The following is a 27,199-nucleotide window of genomic DNA, read 5'->3' as shown; positions in this document are numbered from 1 at the left end:
CTTTGTAAGTACATATCTTATCTTAAGTGAAACTCCAAGTTCTGTCATTTTCAAATGTCAGCACTAAACGTAAATACAATAGTTTAAGGTCAGTAAAAAAATATGATTAAAGCAAACGAACAAACAAACAGCTAATTACTTCACAAAAAAAGCTCACACAAGTATCAAAAGAATCATGTGATATCAACTATTATGCATTATGTGTTAACCTTAGAATACCGATCTACAAAGATCTAAACAGTTCATTTTTTACTAAGCGATTTCCTCTATTCAGAACCACTACATAGAACAATAAAGATTGCGGAACACGAACACAACCAATGCATATCAATCTATCAGACTGACTCGTCATTTAAAGTAGTAAAATTGTGTTATAAATACAAAAGGATAGAGACATCATGTAATTCCTTTTAATACATATAGGCAAATGATATTTTGGCGGGGTTTCGTGTGTCTTCAATGTTCCGGTCCGGCCTGTTTCGATGATATTGTGAGTTTAAAAACTTTAAATTATATTATCAAGAATGACACTGTGTCTTTTTAACGGTTATAAACATGGATGGAGAGTTGTATCAGTAGCACAAATACCAAATCTTCTTCTATCTACAAAGAAACTGTCCAACTAAAGTAGTCAATCAATCAATCCATCAAATAATCAGCCAGGCAACGAAACTATAATAGAAAAGCAATGAAAATTTACATAATATAGAATTGTATAACATTTACTGAATGCTACAAGTAGGAGTTAGTAAGAGCAAAGTTTAATTAATATTTCAACGTTAACACTTAAGTCTATCTTAGTTACTTTTTATCTGCATCAAAAGTATCATTATTCTATTACTTTATCATCACCCCAGATGAGACGTGATTATTTTCGTATTAATATAATAAGAGATACTTTGAAAGGATTATGACAGCCAATGCCTTGTTAAAGTTATTATTCCAGTGGGTGTATATTATTGACTATTGCCTTCTCTGACTAAACTCCGAAACTAAAAACAGAAAACCAATAGAAATTTAGATGACCCGTGTTTGTAATTAACAAGTAGAAATGTACATCTGTATGTGACACAGTCTATCATTTATAAATTGTTGGTATTTTAGAGTTGATGTTTGAATCAGATGTCAACATTGATATGACAAGCCGAACTAGTTTGATTACATATCAAGGGAACGATTTGATAAATACATCATAACTATTTATTAATTTTTAGAGATGAAATAAATTTATTGAATGCAGGATTAATACGCATTTGCGCTTCATTGACATTCAAAAGATTTAAAATGTTCTATGAATTTTACGATAGAAATACTCTAAATACCTGATTGATTCTAATTTACAATTAATCTGGATGATACAAGTCTTAATTACGTTCAGCTCATAATGAAGAGATATAATAGATTGTTTTTAGTAAAAATACTATAAAGAAAATAATCTTTTTCTATTGTAAAAGTAAAGTGGTATTGCAGATGAAAATGGATTTCAATAATTCGTCGATTTTAACTGATAATTTAACAGATGCTCGAAACTTCCAAAGAAATGAAACAACAAGTTCTTTAAGTTATATATTAATTGTGATTTACATTATTATTTTCATTGCTGCAGTCGTAGGGAATCTGTTAGTCATATTTACATTAGTACATAATAAGCGGATGAGAACTGTTACAAACGTATTTTTACTGAACCTTGCCGTTAGTGATTTGTTACTAGCAGTATTTTGTATGCCATTTACTTTGATTCCAATGTTTTTACAAAATTTCATTTTTGGAGCGACTATGTGTGTGTTGATTCGATACCTCCAAGGTAAGTTTTCTTTTCACTTTTGTAATTAAGTGCCAATCTGCCAAAACATAAGGCATTGGTAAAAACTTGAAAATTAAAAAACCCACTCAAGTTGACATTAATTTATGTTCAAAATGTATACTGGTGCACGAATATAACTTTTGTTTCTTTTTCCTGTTCAGGTAATTCAAGATATAATTTGGTTGATATGCTTTAGAAATTAAAAATGTAGGGGAGCTAACTCTGTAATTTGCCATCATTCTAAATAATATATTTAGAGATTTCTCGAAGAAGAACCAGACACGCAGAAAAGAAAGACCTAACATTTCCTACTCAGCATGAGTGTAACTTCCAAATAACTTGGTAAGGTCGGGTTTTTTTTCAAATATTTTTTTTTATTTTTTTTTAATCTCCTGATTCTTACAAAGACTGGCACTAATAAAAATACATCGATATGAAATATCTTTTTTGTAACCTATGTGGTTTGGTTCTTAGGTTGGGTTGGTGAATTGTTTTATGTCGAAATTTTTTATATTGTTTTAGTTTTTCTTGAAATATAAAAGTGGACTTGATTATAAACAATACATTTTGAAGTATCATGTGTGCTGTGCGCTTTTGAAAATAAACCCTTATAATTGATGTTTTAAATATGTAAACCTCCATGCATACCAACTCAATTTGAGAGGATAACAATGATACAAAGTTTAGGGCCTCTGTGATCCTGTTGCACCCAAGACTGGGAGTGCAAGGGTTTGAGGACATAAATGTGTTTGATCCGCCACAAGGTCAAACGAATAAAAGTAAATTGGTATTTGTTGCATCTTTTCTATATTAAGCTGAACACGGTACGCTAAAGATCGAATACAGACTAATTAACTCAGATAATACATGTACTAGTTTATCAGAGAGGTTCACATGTTATAATACGGACTTTTTAGCTAGCATGTTACTCTGACTCAGTGTCAAAAGGCAAAACATGTAGGTAAAAAAACACCATGTGACTTTATTATGTTATCGTACTAATGTGCTTGTTATACTTACTGGTGGACAATAAACATTCATCATTATATAAAATGAAATTTTACTTCTGACATAACTGGAAATGTGGACACTTTTATTGAAATTTGTGTTTAGATTAGTTTGGAAAGAATATAGTGGTCGTATTCATTGGCTTGTTTAGCATGTTCAAGACAACGTCAAATTTCATAATCAGTTTTATACTTGAATAGCCGTTAGTGTGAGCAAAGAGATGCCAAAAAGTATTAATCAGTACGTTTTAATCGGACTAAAATAAAGAAGAAAATGCAACAATTTCAACAGGTATCATGATAAACACCTGCAAGATGCAAAAAACTGAAAAAGCTTTTTTTTAATAATCGTCATAATATTTATTATATAATGCACGTGCGGAATAACGAAACTTTGATAACACACCTATTATCAGTTAAATAACAATAGATGTTGCAATAACAGTTGCAGTAAATTTGTAGTAAAATTCAAAAGCGTAATATTTGACGTTCTATAAAACAAGTTTTCACACAGATAAGCTGAGAAATATTTGTCCTTTTAGAAAAAAATGTTCATGGATGTTAACGTATTTGAAATATGTAATCATTTACGAAAGATAGTTATATGAAAGAATTTGCATCAACACCCATGTAGATATTAAGTTGATTAATGTTAGACTCCCCATCGCCTTGCACTTTCGATCATTGGTGCAAACGATATAAATATCAACCAAAACATATTATATCTTATAATCTAAGTAGTTGACAAAATATGAGGTTTGAAATAGAAAATATTTGCTTCAAAAAATAACATCAGAAGTTGAACTTGTTTTCTTAAAGTATATAGTTATTGCAAATCGCCATTTAAAAATTACTGCACATCTATTTTGAAAAAATCGATAATATTCTAAGGTTGAAGAATATGTAGCTAATAAAACAAATAAAACACAGGTAGCAACACCAAAATCAACAACTAAGTTTCGAAATAAAAGGAATACATTTAATTTTCTATTGTAACAAAAATAATTATAAGGTAACAGCAATATTTTTATCATATACTTTTTTTTTTAAATATACATGCACGAGGATCAGATGATGTAAGCATATGTACTTTTGTAAAAGTAGCTGTTCACATCATCAAATGTTTCTAAGATGTCCCACTTAATTTGTAAACAAGTAAATCAATAACCAGAATGGTCAAGCAATAACTATTCAGACAATAGAAGCTGACAAATGTTGATTATTATATAAACTTACCTCTATGAAAATTAACTTGAAAACCATTATTTACGACCAAAAGAGAATAATTGTCACTCTACTAAGATAACGACAAGATGATTGTATATTTGACATACTTTTACATTTTTCTTCAACAACTAGATTAATTACCTGATTATGTAAGAGGACATTGACCAGGATTGTAGAATTATTAGCCTGGTTTTTTTTTCTTTAATCTAACAAGGTTATCAATATGAACTGCGAGATCTTGGTAAGAACAATAAATGACAGCATTGATTCTATTGAATTATTATTGAATAGTGTTCCCTGTACTGTGAATCGTTGACAAGATCACTTGGCTATAATGTTTTAGCACATACTTACAACTTCTCGTCCAATCAAATTGCTTGAATTTGCCTTCTAATTTTCATAGTACATACTTTTTCCGTGTACTAAGTAACTACGCATGAATGACCACAAGAGTAAGATTTCATTGTATCGTAATCAAGATATTAGAACAACAATTGCTACTGGGTATTTTGAAAAAATTCTGTGTTCCAAATTTAACTAAATAGTTTGTAATTAGTTTTTAAACAGATTCTTAACATCCTACTAATCGTCTTTTGATCCAATTTTTTTTTTTTTACAATTAAAAGTTTCTTTCATTAAAATAAAGAGTAACACTTATGGTTCTTTATACCTTGATTAAAATACAACTCCATCTAAAATCTGTAATCCTTTATCTTCCATGCAATTACTTTGTACACAAAACGAGTCAACCATGAATCTTTTGAAGGGAAATTATTAATAAAGCAATTTGATATATTTCGTCATAAATTGGTCGATTATTGGTTGCCTAATGACCAGTGACAAATATTTCATGAATGTAAACTATCCACTGGACTACCTATGGGTACATACCAGGGGCAGATCCAGCCTTTTTTAAAAGGTGTTTCAACCAAAGATTAAAAAAATGTATGGGAGGGGGATCCAACTGTTTGTACTCATTCAAAAGCATTTTCAATATAGTTTTAGTTTTTACATGAATTTAAAAAATGTTTTCAAGAAGTTAAAGCTTTCAATTGCAATTTAAGAATTGTCTGCTCTTATTCAATTTATTTTGTCATCTTACCATGTAAATAAGTACATGTATAGTAAAACACCGCTTTATATCAATAAACATACTTACACCAGCAGCTACCTAGCTTCTTTTCATTCTAAAGTCAAGGGTCTTTTGAAATCCCATTTTTACAATGAGATTAGTGAGTAGATTTACAAAACTACGTTAATGAGCTACATCTAGTCAGCCAAAACATGTCGATTACACTAATTACAGGATTACTCAAGTTGTAAATATGTGCTAAATTGGATATTGTATAGAAAGGTATATAATATGAAAGTAAGAGCTCGGGGGCAAGCCCCTCGCTCTAAGTTTCATATTATATACCTTTCTATACAATAACCGACACATCTTTGGCATCTGAAATTTGAATCATTTTAGTTGAGTTACTACGTTCATATTATGAAAGTTTCTATTTTTACATATTATGCTGTTGCGGTTTAAAAAAAAAGAAGAAGGAAGTATCACTTGATAACTTCCATTGCATTCTAAGCGCTTTATTGGATTATGAAAGCCAGAACATTTTTAAGACGTAGGTTCTTTATACTTCAACTGGGGAATTCTAATGAATAGCCAAATATTTTTAAATCGCATGTAAAGTTAACGTTAATTATTAAGATGAATTGATTACTGCTTAATAATCCTTTAACAAGTATATATACATATAGCTGGTACCTTGCAATTCAAATGGATGTTGTCATTTTTCCATATATATTTTTCGCGCATACATTTTGTTTAATGCCTTTAAATCTTTATTAGAAACCTAATATAACTGTTTTAAAAGTTTTAGTTTAATCTGGATCAGTTTATATTTGTTAGTCTTAATAATTTTAATTTAACTTAATATCTATTCACTTTGACTATTTCAAAATACCTATAGGTCAAAAATATAACACTTGTTTTGATAAAGTGATAAGTATATAACTGTATTTTCGTAATACAGCTTCTCATTTCTAAAGCTTAATGACAATATTTAAATTTTTGTTTTAAAAAAGCGCCCGAGTTTAATTATGATTCAGCAAAACAGAAACAAAATAAATGAAAACCTCACGCTATACATTTCATGCGTTTCTAGATTTACCATCGCCAAGAGCGCTCCAAGCATATTAGAAAGTCAAGAATATATTCGAAACTAACTAAGTCGAAGAGCTATATGACCAAACAGGACATAAAAGTAATAGCCGAACCATTTAAAGTTATCTGTGTCTGATGTAATTAGTGTTTTCAGAATCTAAATGACTATGGGTAATCTCATTGTTCGTACACCAAAACGAAAACAACGTTAGGTCATTAGTTGAATTCAATTGTTTAGAACGTTTTAACCAATCACAACGTTTTGGCGTACGCTTTTGGAAATGCATAAGATTCTGAAATGGCGAAATGACACACTACTTTTTTTTAATATTTTCTAAATTTAAAGATGTGCAATTTAAGAAAGATTTGTTATAAATAATGTTAGCATTGACTACTAAGATTTTGCAACCCTCGGGAACCGGAAAGTCCCAATCAGAAATACCGGATACCAGTCATGTCAAAAGGTTAAAACTACTTTACTAGTTTAGAATGACGTCCATTATCACCGATATAGTATACATTTTTGTTTAGGGGCCAGTTAAAGCACGCGTTCGGTGCGGGATTTTATGCTGCATTGAAGACCCATTGGTGGCCTTCGACTGTTATCTGCTCTGTTGTCGGGTTGTTGTCTATTTGACACATTCCCCATTTCCATTCCTAATTTTAATTTATACATTGCATGCGTCTGAAGCGTTTTTCGGGATTATTTTTTTTTTTTTTCACTCAAAGCCGAATATTTGAAAGCCAAGGATGTATAATAACATCAGACGTCGGTGCACAAATGTTTGAAAACGTGTATTGCATGTTTCAAGTTAATTGTTTAATTTCCCTGTGGCAAAAAAAAAAATGGTTGGCAATAAAACAGATTTTATTGTGTAGGAATAATCATGCTTAATTTATTGAGTAGAAATAATTTCGATTAAAAAGATTTAACAAACAATGGTAACATTCATTAAAAATCACGACTAACAGTACTATTGGGACCATTTAACGTTTTTCCTTACCCAATAAACGTCCCACAAGGACGGATAACAAAACAGATAAACAAAAAGGCTTATAAGACACAGCAGTCAACTATAAAAAACATCAAAATAAAACGACTTCGTTGTTTGACAACGGGGAGAAAAAGACAAAAAAATGGAGGGCAACAAATGCTAAACTACTTAGAACTGGTGTTAACGTTTGTAATGACTTCCTTTCTATGTACATTTTCTAATAAAATTCTCTTTTTGATCCTTTTTCAAAACATCAAAATACTGATTTTGTATGTCATGTTAAAAGAAGACAAATTCAATAGTTAATATAACTAAACTAAAAATTACCGCTTATCGTTCATTTGCATGAATACATATGTATAAAACCAGCTTCTACAACGATTTGTGTTAACCTACAATGTAGCTAAAATCTGGAGTAAATTATAAACTTTGTTACAGAAAAATAATAATTATCCAGAATTGCACACATAATTCACTATTTAAAGTCGTGAAACAGCAAACATCAAAGAGTATTGTTCACACGATGTATGATATACGATGACAAATAACGTCATTAATGAATTCAAATAATTGCTTCAAGGAAACATAAATTGTACTTTATAGAAAAGACAAGGAGAAAGAAAAAAAATGAAGGATATTTGGTTCGTTCTTTATTAGGATATAATATATATAGGAACTATTAGGAATTGCCATGAAATAAACCCCATTAACTGCACCAGAAACAAACAACGAAAACAAAATTAACCCAGCAATACAGATCAATACGTGCTTTAAAATAAGAGATCACATTCCCGATTTTATATGCCGTCTTTGTCTATTCCCGTTTAATATTTGTCAAAAGTCTGATCAATATCCTGTGAATCGTGGATGGTAATTCAAACTGTAATAAAAAAATATTAAAAAATAATTTAATCACGACAACAATGAAAAATTGACCGGCACGCGCCCACATTCACTCGTGACTAGCCAAATTCGTCCCGACTATCCACTTCTTAATCCGATTCTAATCCTATTGTATCTCTCGTATGGTACAAAACGACCGTTCCATTTTCGATTATGATACATTACTTTTTTTAAAAACAGACATATATACATTTATCCTGAAGAGTTTTGTGTGAAAGTATAATTGGTTTGTATCATTAAATTGAATTTTTTATTAAAGTTGTAAACACATTAAGCGTTGCGACTTTGTTTGAATTGTCATAATTTTAATACTATGAAAAGCTTCAAAATACATGCAGAAGAAAACACATCAAAAATAATATGAAATACATAAAAACGTCAATGTAAGAAAACAATGTTTATTTACAACAGCTACGTTATAAGATAACCTGGTTCACATTTATTACATCATTCCTACATAAATGTGACGTTAAATATTGTTTAAAGGCGTGTGATGTCTGGTTGAGAGTTGTCTAGTTGGCAATTAAACCACATCCCCTCATTTCTATACATATTATTGTTTTGTTAGATGTTCATTTAGTTTAAAACAAGGCTAAGATTTCCTGTCATGAAGGTCATTTTGAAACACTATCAATATACAAAAGTTCACAAATACAATCGAACAAAAATTAACATAATGACGTCATTTATATTCAATACAATGTAATATACAACTATTTAAGAAAATGATTTAGTCAAATAGAATTCTGTTCCTGATTAAGGGATTATTCTCTGAAGGATTGACGACAATCGTAATTTCTATATTTACATACCAAAGCTTTAGTAATTACCATTCAAACAATAAAATGTTAATGCGTCGCAGAATTTAGAAGATACTGGCCATGGACGGTCTGTATTGATAGATTTTTTTCTTTTAAATTAACTTGCATGTAATTAACGTCAATGCACTGAATGAAGAAAAAACTCTCGGTGTTTGAATTTTATGCGACTTTCATACAGGTGAGAGGTTTGGCTAGCTTTAAAACCAGGTTAAATCCACCAATTTCTGCTGAAGAAAATACCTGAGTGTAATAAGTCGGGAATATGAAAGTTGTGTTCAATTCGTTTAATTTGTTTGAGATTTTGATTTTCCCATTTTATAGGAAAAATTCAGATTTGATTTTACCTTGGAGTTAGGTATTTTGTTAGTTTACCTTTTACATTGTATTCGGATACAAATCAACATGTAATTCTACCACAGAACTTTTGCAATTGTTAATAGTTTTACTTTTTACTTTTAATGTATAGATCAACTCCATCGTGAACTGGGTCTTCATTATTTTATATTTACTTAATATTTCATTTCTGTTGAATGTAAAAAAAACTTTCATTTGCGACGAATTGCAATAAAACCTTATTTCCTTTTATGATATTAGACTTTTGACTCGTGAACGTCAACCCTTTACTCAAAAAGATGCAATTTGATTGACTTTTATTAATATTAACTTAAGGCGTTTAGTTGTATGTGTATCTTTTAACAACTTGTCAATTGTAAAGTATTCAAACACTACATATTATTCCTTTATTTCTATCTTTTTGTGATATTTAACTGTAACAGATTGTATAACTTTCATCGCATATCATCCTTTTAAAAATATACTTCAATTACCAATACAAATACACAAGCAATCAAATAATACATTTCAATACATTTTTTTAATAAAAATGCAAGCCTACTCAGACTTTGTTTTACTTTAAGTCATTATGTGGCATGTAACAAATGGACCATAAACCACTGTGTTCGTGACTAATCCCTTTTCAAAACGATTATAAAATGTTACACTCAAGGATTAATTATTAGATCAAACTTTCCATAGAAATCTGAAGGTAATTATTACAACCATTGATGAAAACTTTTTTCTTTCGTCTTGTAGTTTAAGACGTAGATTCAATCATGGCATTTAATTTCCAATAACTTGAGAGACATTGATGAACAATTAACGTTGAGTAAGATAATGAAATCGATATGTTATCGAGTCTTTTAAAATCTACAAAAATCTTAGAGCGAATGCAGAACCAGAACTGTATTTTTCCAGTGATATGACTCAATATTGAAACGCATGATTATTAACCTGCAATTGTTTTTAAATATTTTGCAAACTTCAGTTAAAAAAATAATTTGGTATTTTCGGTACTGACATGATTAAACAAACTTTACTAAAATTGTCCGTTTATAAATTTTGAAATTATTATGAAACTAAGGTTTCAACTCCCTCAGGCAAAGTTGGCTTTAGATGAATTTGGCTATTTATTTTAGGTATTTTTAACATATAGCTCTTCAACGATTTTCGGTACTTATACATCTTCGGATTTCAAATGTTTGGCTTTGAGCGTTCCTGATGAAGGTAAATCCAGAAAAGCGCTTCGGACGCAATAAATTATTAAACGTGTTGTTTTATATTTTTAATGGATACAATGTGGGAAATAATCATTTTACGCTTTGACATTTGTTAATATCGCAATGAACAGTCAAAAAACATAACTTATTATTACCATGATATCTACTGGTAAATAAGTATACACATAATCACCTTAATTAATTTCCAATTTCAAACATATTTTCAAGTAGACGAAATATTACGTTTACCTCTTTCATAGTATATCTATCTACAACCATAACTGGTTTAATTTTTATAGGTATGCTTACGCACTTGGGCCTAACTTCCATTGCTACTTCAGTGATTATTATACTGAGCTGAATTACAATATGATCGTCAATTGAAAAATATCTTTCTACTATGGCAACAAAGAATCAACTAAAGACTTCTGTTTACCACTAATCATCGTAACATCAAATGTTGTGATCATTAGAGCGTAAACTTTAGTTAAAGTTGGTATAAGAAAAAGAATAAACTATGAACAAAGGTTTTATAATTGCTTACCCGAATCATCTGACTCTGTTAGATCATCTTATATGTTAAAGGTTGTAAAATGCCTGTTTAATTAAAGTGAACTCCAGTGAGAATACTTGCAATCAAGGAAATAGAAAAACATATTTCTTCCGAAGGCAATGTTATACAACTAATCGCGTGTACGTAATATATAAGAACAAATACAAATCTATAACAATTAATTATCAACTTCTTGATTGAAATTTTAAAGACCTTTTGCGAAAAATAATGGCAATCGATTCCAAGCGTAATAAACCTAAATCAAAGTGTGAAATTGTAACTTTATTCGATGAAAAAGTTCGCTATCACAAAAGGATGCAATAAACTGGGGAAACAGATCTAATCCTATATTATGTTACTGGTATTATAACAGTAATGTAATCTAACACATGTTGAGTTATAAAGTTGCATCACTGAACTAAATCTGAATACGATGGCTTATAAAATTCGTCTACTTTTAAAAATAAAAAAACAACAAAAACCAAAAAACCTCAAAATCAATTGCAACATCAATCTATAACAAATCTTCTAGAATGTCGTTGTTGCTTCATTGAATGATCCCGCAACTGAGTAATATATAACCGCAATATGTCGTTTGATTGGCGTAATGAGACATTTGGCATTTTTAAAGACGATTTAAAGGATGATAAGAGATGGAACAACACGTATACAATAACACATTAACTTGCTGGTTTTGTGGTTGTAATATGTTTGAATAATTGAATTTATCTTAAGGACGAAATCAGAATATTTCATATATTTTGCAAGATGATTTTAATCGTTTATTGATCTTAACTATCCCCTTTTGTCTTTCATTAGTTATATGTTTGGGTTGAACAGTTTATTTGTGATTTTTTTGTGTTGTTTGTTTTTAATGGAAAGGGTGACCAGTACAATTGGAGTATGTGTCACATGTTAACTTTGAAGTTTGTGTCCAAGGATCAGAACACTGAATCATGATACAGATAGTACAAAAAACCAACATGAGTAAATGATATAAACGTAAACCATAATGTTCAGTGATTATTTACCATGCAAAAGAAAAAGCAATATTTCCATCAGGAAATGCATTTAAATGAGTTTACGTCCTCCTGGTGGGTTATGCAAATGAATAAATGTTATAATTAACATAATGCCTGAGGCACCACTTTAAATTAGAGCATTCAAACAAATAAAGATAGATTTGAATAATTAATCACTTTATCAGCATTAAATTACAGTTAATATATTACGTTTAAGAATCTTGCAAGAGCAAAATCAGTACTTTCATATATGTATCAACAGGTTTTAGTTGTCCTTTTCCTTTGTAAGTTGCTGAATAAAGGTAACAGTTGTATCACGATGTTCGAAAATCAAAAATCGATTGAGAGAAAACAAATCCGGGTTACGAACTGAAGGAAACACACCAACTATAAGAGAAATTAACGAAACAATACAAACGACTTTTGAAAGTTATACATTATCTACTAATTGATTATCAAAGGTACCAGGATTACAATTTAGTACGCCAGACGCGCATTTACAATGATGAACAAAAAGCGAATACATTTTTTAATATAATCAAGTAACTCTAAGAAGTTAACTTTTAAAACATCAGAAATAAAAGTATAAACATATAAATAATGTTCTGTACAACCTAGTTCAGGTGTATCAAAATTTAAAAAGCATTTATCCAAATTTGTTTGCTCAAATGTCCTTTCAATTTACAGCTTAAAAAGTTAACACGTCCTGCATCCTTTATTTTATACATATCCTCTAGATATTTAAACGAAAGATCAGAGCATATTGCAGTTGTTGAGATTTGATTAGTCTTGCTAATGGTCTCCTTAAGTTATGAATATAAGGTGAGGTAGATAGCTTGTGATGGTCATGAGTGGTAAACGTTCTTACAAACATTCTTTGAAGAATCTTTATATTTTGTAAATTTCAAATGATTTCTCATCACTGCAATATTTCGAAGAATTATTTGCCTGTGAAATCTATGCGCACTATACATGCTATATACAAAATCTATTGTAAACAAACGTTTAAGTCTATTTTTAAATGTCTGCTTTCTACTTCAATTCACTTTTGAAGCACATTAACGTATACATTGTAAACCGTGCTATAATTAAATTTACTTTAATTATTTTTTCCCAAATCTTCACATCGACTGATTCAATTTGCATGTATTATTGAACGAATCGTATATATCTTTAAACTCTATGAATATTTGTGTTTGTTTTGCGGGATTAATACTAGTTTGAAATAAAAAAAAAAAAAAAAGAAACGATGAAAAATTATTGGAAGTTATTGATTATTAAGTTATAAGTGCGTCAAATTTACAGCCTTAATGTAAACAATCATATTTTAATCCAAATGTTGTCTTCAATATACATTTTTTTTTCGGTGAGTTGCTTTACTTGGAACTGTACATGTGTACGTTTGTGCTGTATAAATTGTTTATATCTAAAATATCATACTTGTTTTATTATTGTAAATGATACATCTACCTTTAAACGCCGACGTAAGGTAATGACTGTGCTCACAAAGTCTAACTGGACAATATCACAAGCTTCCTATGAGTACAGACAGATTAAAAACTTACGTAGAGGCGTATAATATAAGCTTTTTTAAATGCAAGATATCTTTTATGATTCAAAACTTAAACATTCTAACAATATTTTCTTGTACATACTATTTTTTTCCATGATTAAAAAACACCGTACCAGTCGATTACGAATACAAGAGTAAGCTGGGGTACAGAAATAAGTTGATCCTAGGACTTATCTCTTACGAGAGTAAAAACGTTGCAAAAATTGACATCTGGGATGTATTTATATGTGGAGATCTTAAATACACGATTAGTGTGACTAACAGGTTGAGATTAACTCACAAATGGGTCACAATAACCCATATAGGTTATCATATCCCAAATGGGATACACATTTTTAATTTTGAATTAGGCACAAATATTGAACACTGCATTGTTAAAGTCTATAGTAGAACTTAAGGTACTTGACTTTGCCAAAAAAATGTGTAAGTTGCTAGAATGATCCCTCTGAGTAGGCACATTCCATGGGATCAAACTCATCAATTATACGGTGATTGAAAAGTTGCTAGCAAAAAGTTGTTGACTTACATGTATCATTTGTCTTTTTAATCCCTCGAAAAATCATTAACCTGCGCATATAAGTTATATCATATTTGGGAACTGTCTAATGAAATCAACGTTTCCAATAAAATACAAAGTTTCTATTTACTTATGGATTTCTTATCTGCATAGAATTAAAAACGTATGATGAATCGCAAAGTCCACGCTGAGTCAATTTGTCAAATATGACAATCGTTTTCTTATCTTCGTATAAAACAATATGATGATTCACTTCCAACTGTCACGAGAATATTCACTTTTAACTGCTAATCTTTAAAGTACAACTTTTTGTAGAATAAAAAACCAGATTAGAATTTGTAATAATAGTTATTGATTATTTGTCTTAGAACACTAGCTGAGTGTACAATTGTTGAAATGGGTAGATTTCATTTGTGAAACACGGATATTGTACTGCGGTCAAAATGAACGATGCATGACATAGTGACCAAGAAGGAGAACGATGACAAATATAAGCTTGTTTCATGTCAAATAAACACGGTTCGGAAACAATATCAGCGGTAATAATAGGATAACTGTGTATTTCAAATATTTTACCTGTATGTAACAATAAGGGTAATAGACGTATTCATTTTTGCTTTTAATTTTACTGAATGACATAATTCTGCTTACTGACCTTTTCTACTTACGTTTATTTAGCACTGCTATGTCCTAGAACCCATTCTGACCGATCTGCCCCAGAAATGATTATGACAGTTCTACGTACCTTATTTGCCTGTTTTAAACGTCATAAAGAAACAAGTACCCGGATTTCTTGTAGTTATAAACATCAAAAAGGGATAAGACAACATTTAACTCTTAATTCTCAATCATGTACCCGGATAAAGTTCACAGCGGAAAGGAATTAGACAGTTACGAATTCTTTTTTCTTTGTTGCATGTCAAGACATGATGCATTTTTAAACTTAAAACAAGGATAAGTCATTCTTATTTGAATGAAGATATTTAAGCGCATCACAGAGAAAATGTATTATTTAGCAAATAAGATTAAACCAAGCTTATAAAATATTAAAACTTTTGATTAAGTTTAAAATTGTTTTTGCATTTCAACTGTTTTTAACAATTACAAAAGGTCGCCAAAATGCAATTGTGTTGTTACCTCCATAGCTATATTTGCTGCAATTCCCTTTCATCTGAATTCTTTCTTATTATTTTATTTTTACTGAAAAATGCCCCGATAGTAAATGCCTAAATATACTAATCATCCGTCCTCGACAGGAGTTAATATAATGGCAATATCTTAGTTGGAGCTGTAGAATTGTTATGGGGTTAAAATTGAAGAAAACATATGAAATTATAAAGGAACATGTAGCAAGTCCACTCCTAATCAATTAACCGTTAGGATTTTCTGTGCTGTTATGTCATTACAATGTGTCTCATTAAAGTTTACCTCACAGCTGTTTGTTTTTTAATTATATTTTCATGTCGCTTAACGCGCAATCATTTTTTTTTTCTAAATAGTAAAAACGTGAATGGCATTGTCCTTGTATAGAGTATTTTTCTAACTTTTTTATGTTTACTGAAACAACGATAATAAATACCTAAATATACTAATCATTCGTCCTCGGCAAGAGTCAATATAATGGCAATATCTTAGTTAGAGCTGTGAAATTGTGAAGGGGTTAAAACTGAAGAATAAAAAGCAAATTAGGAAGTCTACTTCTAATCAATTAGCCATTCGTGTTTTTTTTTATGCTTTGTTCAAAACACATTGTTTTTTTATTGACAAAACCAGATTTAAATGAAATCGGGTTGCAAATCTTTTTTCCGGACAAATTTGAATTTGGCCGCAAATACATTGTATTAATAATTTGATAGACAATTTTTGTTATTGCACAAATCTTAATCTCAAAGTTTACGTTACAGGTTATATCTTAGAAACAAAAAATGTTTCATATCTCATTAATAAATCACACTAAATGATGAAGTATCATGAATGTCATGTAAAAAAACGCTTCATCAAGATTTACAGTGATTAAGGTAAAAGTAAACTCCTGTTCATAAAGTTAATGTGGAAAATAGTTTCAAATGTATGAAATCATGTTTTACTAATTATTAAATCATACGTCATGTATTATTAACAACCGTTGTTACAAGGAAACCAGTTTCAAAAACTTTAAAAGAAGGAACAAACACGATGCTTTAATATATATCTACATCTGTAACTTGTTTTTCAATCTTCGTTTCATTTTTGTGCGGTTGTTGTGTATTTGATGATTTATGTTAACTGATGAAATGCTGTTACTTCTCATAATACATCAAAAGAAGTATTATGCATGAACGACACTTAATAACCTTCATAACCTTCATAAGAGCTAATATCAATGCAGAACCCTTGCGCTAATTGCGGTTACCAATCAATCCTGACACATTGAAATATTTTGCGGGTGAAAACCCATATTTCAACATTTAGGTATACTAAGGTTAACTGAAATCAAGCAATTCACATCTGATTGATAGATAATTTAATTTTCTTAGTAATTGCGCTCCGATGTAGATGCATTAGTTGCCAATAAGACAGACATTAACCTGTATAATAAACAAATTAATCAATGAAGTAAAGTTAGGTAAGAGACAAGTTGCAATTTCGAACATGCTGTTATATGCAATAAAGTTAGATTAGTTTGATGTCTACGGCTATTGACTTAGAAATGGTTTTTAACGCCCAATTCGCGATCGAATATGACTCTTGTCAGGAAAACTGCATGAATTAAATTACAATTTACGTATGGTGTTGAACGTACTGTCAGCCTAAGGATTTGATATTTTCTACATACCAGTTGATTTGATTTCTGAAAATCAGTATATAAGTTAAACAAAAATGCTTCTGAACCTCTTGTTTGCATAATCTTGCCAAAATCATTTTTAGTTGAGTATTTAATTTGTCCATACTAACCAATAAAAAAAAGCTTGATCACATCTTATTACAGAATTCGTTGTCAATGTCTAAATATGTTCAAAACAAAAGTGTAAGGAGACTCGTTATTAAAAACAGGTGCCCCTCCGTCAAAATATAATTATATTAGCTTGAAATATATTTCGCTCGCTCAAATTGATTATTTCGTGTGAAAAACAAATGATTTTTTTGCATTGAATAACGTTTGTTCGAAATATGTTTTCTTCTCGACCAGACGTCTGAATATTTTTCGCTAGTATCTAAATATTATGACCTTTATTGCAATGAATTCGTTTGGCTTTCACACAGTAAATTCAATGAAATAATTAACATTTAATCTTGTTTCAGGTGTGTCGGTAGGTGTTAGCTGTTTCACTTTGGTTTCCATATCCTTGGAACGCTACTTTGGTATATGCCGCCCGTTACGTTCACGCCGCTGGCAGACATTATCCCATGCATACAAAGTTATCATCTTCTGCTGGATTTTAGCTGCCGTTGTGATGATACCTATAGCAGTACAAACCAAATACAAACGATTAAGACTTGGAAATCACAGATGTGTTGAGATATGGGAAGACGAATCACTTGTAAAAGCATACACTGTGTTTCTTGATTTGATTTTGCTCTTTTGTCCATTTCTGTTAATGGTTGCTGCATATGGGTGTATCATCTCTACATTATGGGATGGTATCCAAGCACAGGCACATCAGAAAGAGTTGAATGGTAAGTTGTACTTTATTTAGGTTCATGTATATATCATTCATGTTCAGCATAGTATTTTGGATATTGAAATTCATATAATATCTTCAATTAAAATTACTTTATTTCCAACGTCCGCTTTGGAAATGAGGTATTGTAACGTTCATTTAATTTGCTTTCTAAAAACATTCAATGAGCAACCTGATTGCAGAATGAAAAGATGTACGGTCTAGTCCGGTAAATCAAAAGAATATAATGCTATCTGTGATAAACACATTCTAATTTATAACACGTTTGAAAGTTTAGTACAGGAGCTGTAGTGACACTATTTTTGTCAACTTCTTTTCTTGTAACTGAGTATATTTAATATATAATTACGTATTCTTAGTATGCCAGACATATTTGCATTTTGACGTTTAGCGACAACCATTCAACAGATCAGAACTATGTAATTATTCGATATGGTTGAAATGGTCAGCTGACTCCCTATAGCTATTGAAGCTACCTCCGCTAAGACAAGTGACTATTCTGTCATATGTTTTGAGTTTTTGTCAATTATCTGAAAACTGTGACAAATGGAGAGAAACTTTAAAATGCAAGATTTATCGTCACGAAAGTATTTATTGATAAGTCAAGTGATAATCATTGTCAGTGGAACTCTAATAGAACATTTCCTTTGAAAAAAACATTTGTTCGATTTTACTCGAAAAATATTCCGAACGACAGAAAAAAATATTAGCCAAGAAAAAACCGCCAAAACAAAAAATACCACAGCTGTAGTTGTCAGAAGGCTCTCTTTTTTAAATCTTTCATTGAGGATGGTCACAATTTTTGGTAAGAGCTATAACTTCATGTATAACCTATCAGCAAAAATTATCAGCACGTCAATATCTATACAAATAAGTCGACTTAGTCGAAATTTTCGACTGAGACCTAAAAGAAGGTATTGCCCTTAAATACCAATAAAAATAACGCATTTTTGATTTTTGGGAAATTATTGAAAAAAAGAGAAAAATTTGAACAGTAATAATATTAATGGTATGATCAGCAATAGAAAATCACCAAAATAAATGGGATTTAAGTAAAAAATTATACTGTTGGAGAGTGGCCATAAAGATAATTAAAACAGATCTAACGGAGTCACCGGTGTCTTTAAAGTCTTTAGTTATGTACATCATGTATTTAATTTCCAATTCAACCTAATACAAGCTGTCAAAATAGTGCACAAAGTAAACATCTTTACTATTAATCATAACACTCGCATTAACAACCCAACGTATATATGGGACACTGTGATAAGGAGATTAAATCTAAGCCCTAAATGCAAAATAGCATCCAAGTGCACTCCCTGTAATGTTATTGACAAAGTCATCGAATATTTCTAAATATAGTATTAATTTCGTTCAGCAAAATTAAATTTAAATTATACCAATCACACCTGCAATGAATCTCATTTTATAACACAAATGAGCCAAATGTATTCCTAATATATTGTCAATTATTAAATATCGTTTTATAAAAGACGTATTCAGCTATTGTATGGTATTGGTAAAATTGTATCGACTGTTTTAATGAAGCATCATCACTGTTTCTAAAGAGTTAGAGATGCTATTTGTTCACAACATTTCAGTTTGATTGGCAAATTCAAAAGTACTGTATAGTATGCACTGGCACATCGGTTAAAGGAAAATGTATGCATTTTATATGCAATTTTGTTCGCCGTTGATCATTTAACTTTTCAAATTGTTCTTTTGTATTTTACTTAGTTGTTTAAAAGATATGCCCACACTTTTTGCAAATTTCATATTGACAATTGGACAACTATTGCACCAATCTTTTTTTTCAGTAAATTCTTTTGTTGTATTGTTTAACGCAATAAAAATGTTTATTCCTGCATAATGTTTTATGTTCTTACGTCAAACAACCAGCCGGTAGTCATTTATTTGTCTTAGATTGCTGTCTGACATTATTTGTCTTTTAGCATAATTCATACTTTTGCTTTTAGGTTGGTTTACTGTTTTGAATTGTTTCATATCTTTTCAGCTGTGTGTCTTCTTTTTAGAGAAGAGGCAGTTATCAAAGGGATATTAAAACTCATGAGTCGAAGACCATCTGACAACGTGATAGGAACAAACAAAAATATTTAATGTTTACTATAGACAAATTGCATTGCTCCGTCGTGGAATTTTATCTCATTGACAATTATTTATATCCCTCTGATATACCAAGTCATCCGTCAGAAAGTGTTTTCTTTTAAAACTGTTATCCCTCAATACTTAATGAGATTAAACTAGATGTAGCAATTTTGAATAAAGACATAAAATCGGGATCAAAATGAAATTTCAACATCTTGAAAGTTTTGGCATTCGAAGATATAATTTCCGGCTCAATCATATTGTCTTATATACTAAAATGTTGAGCTTGAAAACAAATAATCAGTCCAATAAACATAGTGACATAATATTAGGATTATAATTTTGTGTGATATGTGTTCACGAGATAACAAATTTCCCTTACAAGGATTAAAGATGGTGTAGTTTTGTATCTTTTCGTTTACTAGACAGTTTTGCTTTACCTGTCTTGTACTATTCTATTTTATGTGGTTGTATAACGGTTGACGACGTGACTCCGTATACGTTCAGTTGTTGTGGTTTGGGTTTTGGGGGTTTCTCGTGCAGGTGTCCAGAGGTTCCATTCGGACGCATGAGATTTGTACAGATTTGTTTTATTTGTTCACTGTTGTATTATTCTTTTACTAATTTTCTACTTTAACTAGAAAGTGTATACTATTACTATTAGGACTTTCATGTTAAAAAAATCGTTAGATTTATTTGCTTGATGATTTTTTTCAGTCAGATGTGTTGTTTGTATGTGATGTCTGTTTACACAGTTCTGGTATTATTGGGTTGTTTTTCTTATTTTTTCCCTAAAACGAAACTTTGAATAAAAAATATCATAAAAGTAGAAGGTTCAGCTAGCTATAAACCAGGTTTAACTCACAATTATTCTTGCACAAAAAATATACCAGTTGTTTTCAATTTGTTCCGTTAGTTGATGAATTCAAACTTTTTATTTTGAAAGTTTTTATGGACTTTAATTTACCTTGGAGTTCGGTATTTTGGTTATAAACTTTACATATATTTGAATTGGAAAAAAAGTAACTTAAACTACACTGTCGATTTTTTTTTTTTTTTTCATGATGAATAACTTGTGTTGATATTTCCGATATAATAAGGCTCGCAAGTTGATTTACTATGCATTTTTTATCTTTCTTGTGAATTTTCATCTGCCCCTCTGTTACGACATTTTAGAGACGTAAATTTTGCACGATTGAATTAAAAATTAGATACGTGTCACAGTTGAATACCATAAGCATCAATAATCATACAATAACAACAAAAAAGAATTCTGTCATTGAAATAAAATTTTGCCCGCTGCTTTATAAATTGTTTTGAATGATAAAATTTATAGTTATTTCTAATCCAATAATAAAAGTTAAACGATACAATTTATGCGTCTCACGCACTTTTTTGTAATGAATTTGACTTCATTAGGAAGGCTCAAATAAGACATTTGACACTATGGGGGTGTAATTCTTGGGGGAGCGTTATGACCAAGAGGTTCCTAACAGAATAACTTTAACCATGCAAAGACGACTTTAAAAACTTAGTTTCTTAATAATTCAATATGAATTCAAGAAATACGTTTTATATCATGTCAGTACTTTCTGACATATGTATAAGTTATTGTCGATACTGACGTTTTAATAGCTATTTTGCTAGGCAATTGCACTGGTTGTGAGTTCAGCATACTTATTTGGTCAGTCTATGGTCAATAAATATGAGTTTGATCTGCTCAGTTATTTCCTTTGTTATAATAAAGTGTAGACAAAGTAAGACAAACTAATGAAAATCAATCAGAATATTGTCATTCATTAATTAAAAGTCATGAATATAAATTGATACAGTAGTAAAACAAATGATTTATTACATCAAGACTCCCTTCGATGTCTTGAATTTGTTTTAATGATAATTATGTTAAACACATTTGTTATTTAACCCGAATCGTCTTTGCACCGAGTATAACTAAAATATAAATTGACTTTCGTTTGCGATTAAATTGATATGCGATTTTGCAGATGCTTTTTTATTTTCATTTACAAACATTACACTAACTCTTTATTATTTTCGTAGTTATGCGGCCGACATGTGTACAAAAGGTGTCGAACATGATTAAATTACTATGATCTTACGAACTAATAACAGCAGATGAGGGTTTACATGTCATGTCACTAATACAAGAACCTAACGTCAAAAATTACCAAAAGACATGAAGAGGCCTACACTACCGTTTTAAACAGTGACAAGCGGTTTAACTATACACCAAATTCTACATCGTCAGGAAAATTTATCTGTAGCAATCCCATTCTTAAAAATTAAGATATAAAAGATACCAAGGCGTTGAAAAAAAATAAAGATACATATTATCAAAAGTTCTCTCAGTTGCTAGAAAAATACAAAAGGGTCTTGTTCCTTCCATAATGTGATAGCTAGTGCATTCATCTAGTGGTTCATATTTACTTTATTAATACAAAGGATTAGTACCAATAGCTTTGTAAATTGTATGCGTCCGAATCGTTTATTATTCCCCTTCGCAAGGAACGCAAAAAGCAGTATATGCTTAAGCCGAGGACGTATAAAAAATAAAGCAGTTGTAGATTTATATGACCAAAAAGGACCAAAAAAAGTCAAACTATCTGAGGTCAATTTTGCCTAAGGTATTTGAAAATATTTGAAAGTTTTTTTACAATTTCAAAATTTAGAAACGTACAATTCAAGAAAGGGTGCTTATAAATTAAACCATGTCAATAACGGAGAATTGACTATTGAGCTAAATGATAGATAATCCCAAAGGCTGAGAGTTTATCAACAACAACATTTTACCTACACAGTAGAACTCAAACTGTTATGCTTTAATCTTCAGGAGTGAATATTGAGAGTCAACAAAATGTGCATTGTTTGCTATTTTTGCCTCTGGCGCAATGAATACTACTGACAGCGGGACAGAGTGTTGTATGAACCCAGTAGTAAATCCATTGTAATCAATAAAAGATCATGTGACTACCACTTCGATAAGACAACAAACAATTTAACGAAGGGAAATGTGAATGTGCAAAAAACACAAGAAAGACACTTAAAAGTGTATCAATAGAAGTTCAAATATTAATTTGCACAAATAAATACAATCGTCATGTATTACTTTTTACAATGTGCTTTGTTAAAACATGTTTGCTATAATGACACTATATGATAATATAATGTTGACCATTTGTTCTTTCAGGTGTTGCTAATGGGAAATTTTCTGGATCATTTACTCAACAAGGAACCGAAAGAAATTCCTTAAAATACTCAAATTATGGATCCCAACTGACATCTCCAGATAATGGATACTGTAGCGCAGAATCAACACCTAGACGGATGTTAGAATACCGACGGGTAATACGTCATTCTAATCCAGAGCGGAATCGGGCTGCTAAGTTGAAAGTGATACGAATGCTTGTAGCAGTCTGCTTGGAATTTTTTGTATGTTGGACACCGTTATATATTGTTTTAACATGGAAGATATTCCACTACGAAAGTTTAAAAGATCATTTTTCCAATGTAACATTTTCAATAATGTTTGTATTGTCCTATGTTTCTACCACGTGTAATCCGATTACTTACTGTTTCATGAATCAGAAATTCAGACAATCTTTTAAAATGGTACTTGGTTGTTGCCATTCTCGACATATTCGAAGATTTTCTAGCCATAGTACATCTCTCAAGTTAAATGGAACTAAATTGAGTATTATGAGATCGAAGCAAAACGTTAAATCATCACCAAATGACAAGAATATTTCCCCTGATGATCATTCCATGTTAGTGGTTATTGGCACTTCTAGCGATGGGGTAGCGGTATAATAAAGCCAAGGATATAATTTTTCCACTGTGAAATCTAATTATTGTATTTGTTATGACATTTTCTGGTAATAAAATGAAAAACGTAAACACATGAAACAGCAATTTTGTCAAATTAATGTAGCAAACATACATTAGAGACGGAATGATGGTATTACTTTACATTAGTTATAAGCAGATAAGTTTCTCCATAAAGACGCAAAATAAGATCAGAAACACATAATGATAGAAAATCAAGTTCGTTTCTTTCTACAATCTAGACTGTATCAAGTAATTATTTCCAAAAAGTACATATTAGAGTTCTTGTCCATTCGTTTTTGATGCGTTTTGTTATTTGATTTTGCCATGTGATTATGGACTTTCCGAATTGATTTTCCTCAAGTTCAGTATTTTTGTGATTTTACTTTTTAGTGTGTACAATCATGATACATTTTGTACCAGTAAAATAAGTCTAAGAGTATGCGATTTACAAGAACATAGGGAATACGGTACAGATTGTTTTTTTTTTAAATACAAAGGTAAACAAAAGTAAATAAAGACAGATAAAGAGGAATAAGAATTACAAAACCAGTCGTAACATACCACACTAGCAATTATCTGATGTAGTTAGATTGGTGCCGTTAATGTCTTTACAACAGACTCCGCTTCGAAAGTAGACGTACAAAGAACAACAAACAACAACGACTAAATTGCCCAGACATCACCACTTAAGGAAGTTTGCTACTGAGTTTCAAAATAAATGACATTCCTTAACACTAGTATCTATTGATAGGGGAGTAATTAAGGAATAAAAAAAAGCTAAAAAAAAAATTTAGGGGTCAATGTGCTTGTTGTCGAGATATTAGCCATTGAAAATTTTGCGGGAAGATTTTCTCTCTTGATTTTTCATAGCTTTATCATTGACAAGTTAAAGTTCTCAAAAAGTATTAAAAAATCAATAAAATTTTATAAGACTTTTACTAATGGCTTATAATTATACATGTAAAAAGAAAAATGGGGGTCAATGGGCAAAATGTTTTAAGCCACTCAAATGGATTTAACCAGAGGATTTCGAAAATCTGACAAAAAATCCAAAACATAACAAGCGAACCTCCTTAATACTCAATTGAGGATTGTGTTATTGGCACTCATGCCACATCTTCTACAGAAGGTATATATGTAGGACTCTAAAGTGCGATGGTACTCTAAAGTGCGATGGTCACGCTAAAGTGCGATGGTCTACGCTAAAGTACGATGGTGTCTCACGCTAAAGTGCAATGGTTGTTTGTTCGCTAAAGTACGTTGGTGTATTACGCTATAGTGCGATGGTCCAAAGGGTAAGATGCGAGGGGTTAAAACATACAGGTTAAAAAAGTTTTGCAAATGCTAGTATGCTAAGGTATAAAATAAGTGATAGGCTTTATAATTTTCCGGTAGGCTTAAGTGATTGTTTCTAAATAAACAAGTTCGACCAAGTAACAATTGCTATAAAGGTACTAATTTATGTGTCGCAAAATATTAAATTTCATGTTAAATGAAGTTTTAACAACTTGGAGCGTATTCATGGTATTGAATATTTGGATAATTGGTATATATTGTCGTTCAGACCAATGTTACAACCTCCCTTACAGTCGTCATTGAAAAATTATAAATACGAAATACGTTCATTGTCGGAATATGCAACATTGATTCTTTTATTTATAAGCTTTTAATCATGTCAAATGCGAGAGAAAGGCAATGTTCGCCTAGCTTTCTCCTTTTTCTTAACGAGAACAAATACATGTTTTATTTTTCTACAATGTATGTAGTACAAACAAATATTTAAGCAGAAAATTTATAATTTACACATGAAAACATGTATGTCTATCTTACCGTCGGACGTATCTTTTATTAAAATCGACAGCATTTTAACGAGGATCACAAAGTAAACTGCCACATAAACAATGCTTCAAATGTATCCGTTTGCTTCTAAAAGAAGCAGGATAAGTATCCGTATATATATACTGTTTTGTATGTATTTAGTAAATTTGTACAAGTCCTTCCAGCACTCGAAAAAAATAAACATTGCGCTACAGCCGACAACGAACGGTTAAGTTTAAATTAATTACTAGTATCAAAGTCATGGACATTTATTGTATGAATTGTTAATAAAATATTCTGAATCTATCTTCCGGCATGTTCATTTTTGGTTTGTATAAATGACTGATAACGTCATAATCAAACTACGTTTCTTACGTCTATACTTTCGCGGACCATCGCACTTTAGCGTGAAGATGCATCGCACTTTAGCGCATACCATCGCACTTTAGCGTGACCATCGCACTTTAGCGTCCCCATCGCACTTTAGAGTCCTACATATATATTTTGGTTTAACATGCAGACAAAATCACATATGACAATGTGAGATATCACATATAAGTAAAACTGACATATGAATGATAAGCCGGCACAACAGGATGACCATTAATTTAAACAATGAAAAAACGACGGCAATGAAGCTCAAAGGCAGGACCAAAGTACGATTGCTGTTAAAGCTTATGTAGAAACTTAACGTACACGTAGGTTCAAAACTAACTTTAAGGAAAAACAAAACAAAATTCAGAAAAATGGTACCGTTCCTTTTTTTATGTCGCTGGTTTTTTGTCTCGTTTACATTACGTGTGTTACTGATACCTGATGCATGTATATCCTTTTAGGTGGCACGGTAGTATTTGCATTCCAGAATTTAGGTTGCTCTTTTGTGTACCCTACTTAGGTTAATGTATCTAAACAGTGTGATTGGACAAAAAAAAACAGTATCAACTGAACATACTTTTCCAAACTGAGGGATGAATCAGGTGTACAAAAATATGAAATAATTTTACATACAGATGAAAATGAATTTTTGAGAATTTTTTAAAATTTTGTATTCACTGCACCATAAAAGACCTAAAAGTACTAGTGGCCTTAGGTTTTTAAAAATAGCAAAAAAGTAAACGGTCATGATACATATTCAAATTCATTTCTGAATAGTAAAATGAAAGTACTTCAGTTAACTGTGAATGTAGAATTTTTTGCAGTGTTAGAAAGTGGTGAAAATTCTAAAAAGGCTATCATTATCCCTTATGTGCCAGGAAATACTACCGTGCAACCTTTAGTGGTAGGGTATTGGTATTTGAATTTGAATTTAACGTATTTCATAGCTTCATATCGAAAATGGTTCCAGTCAAAACAATTTTTTACCATTTTCTAAATATAGTTAAAATTAAATGTTTGTTCTAAATGCAGTTCTATAAAAGTCAAATAACGAACAATGAGAACACTCTAGCTGTCATGCACATCGATAATATAACATGTGTCAAGGTTAAATGTAGGTGTTTAACACTCATTGATATGGTTTACATGACCGTGACCAATTTTAATTATTCATTGTTTTTGACTTAAGCAATATTTTATTTAAATTTTGTTTTGATTTGTTTTGTTTTGTTTTGATCTTATTTTTTTTACTT

The 27,199-nt window shown here is 30.6% G+C and overlaps 1 protein-coding gene across 1 annotated transcript; it reads left to right on the top strand.

Moving 5' to 3' along the window:
- The first annotated feature begins 1,089 nt into the window (after positions 1 to 1,089).
- LOC143085615 (cholecystokinin receptor-like) lies at positions 1,090 to 23,831 on the top strand. The gene is made up of 3 exons (XM_076262077.1): positions 1,090 to 1,804; positions 17,425 to 17,799; positions 23,116 to 23,831. Exons 1-3 carry the CDS (start codon positions 1,471 to 1,473, stop codon positions 23,733 to 23,735), a joined length of 1,329 nt encoding a protein of 442 aa, XP_076118192.1. The 5' UTR covers positions 1,090 to 1,470; the 3' UTR covers positions 23,736 to 23,831.
- The last annotated feature ends 3,368 nt before the right edge of the window (positions 23,832 to 27,199 follow it).

Source organism: Mytilus galloprovincialis, chromosome 8 (genome assembly GCF_965363235.1).
Source record: "Mytilus galloprovincialis chromosome 8, xbMytGall1.hap1.1, whole genome shotgun sequence".
Lineage (NCBI taxonomy): Eukaryota > Metazoa > Mollusca > Bivalvia > Mytilida > Mytilidae > Mytilus > Mytilus galloprovincialis.
Note: the sequence above shows the minus strand (reverse complement) of the source record. Positions and strands in the feature narration are given on the sequence as shown.

Bases quoted from the DNA above. Each gene is read 5' to 3' on its own strand.
- LOC143085615 (XM_076262077.1), top strand. From the start codon at position 1,471: ATGAAAATGGATTTCAATAATTCGTCGATTTTAACTGATAATTTAACA. The intron at 1,805-17,424 runs GTAAGTTTTCTT...ATCTTGTTTCAG, and splicing joins GTTGATTCGATACCTCCAAG to GTGTGTCGGTAGGTGTTAGC. The intron at 17,800-23,115 runs GTAAGTTGTACT...TTGTTCTTTCAG, and splicing joins ACATCAGAAAGAGTTGAATG to GTGTTGCTAATGGGAAATTT.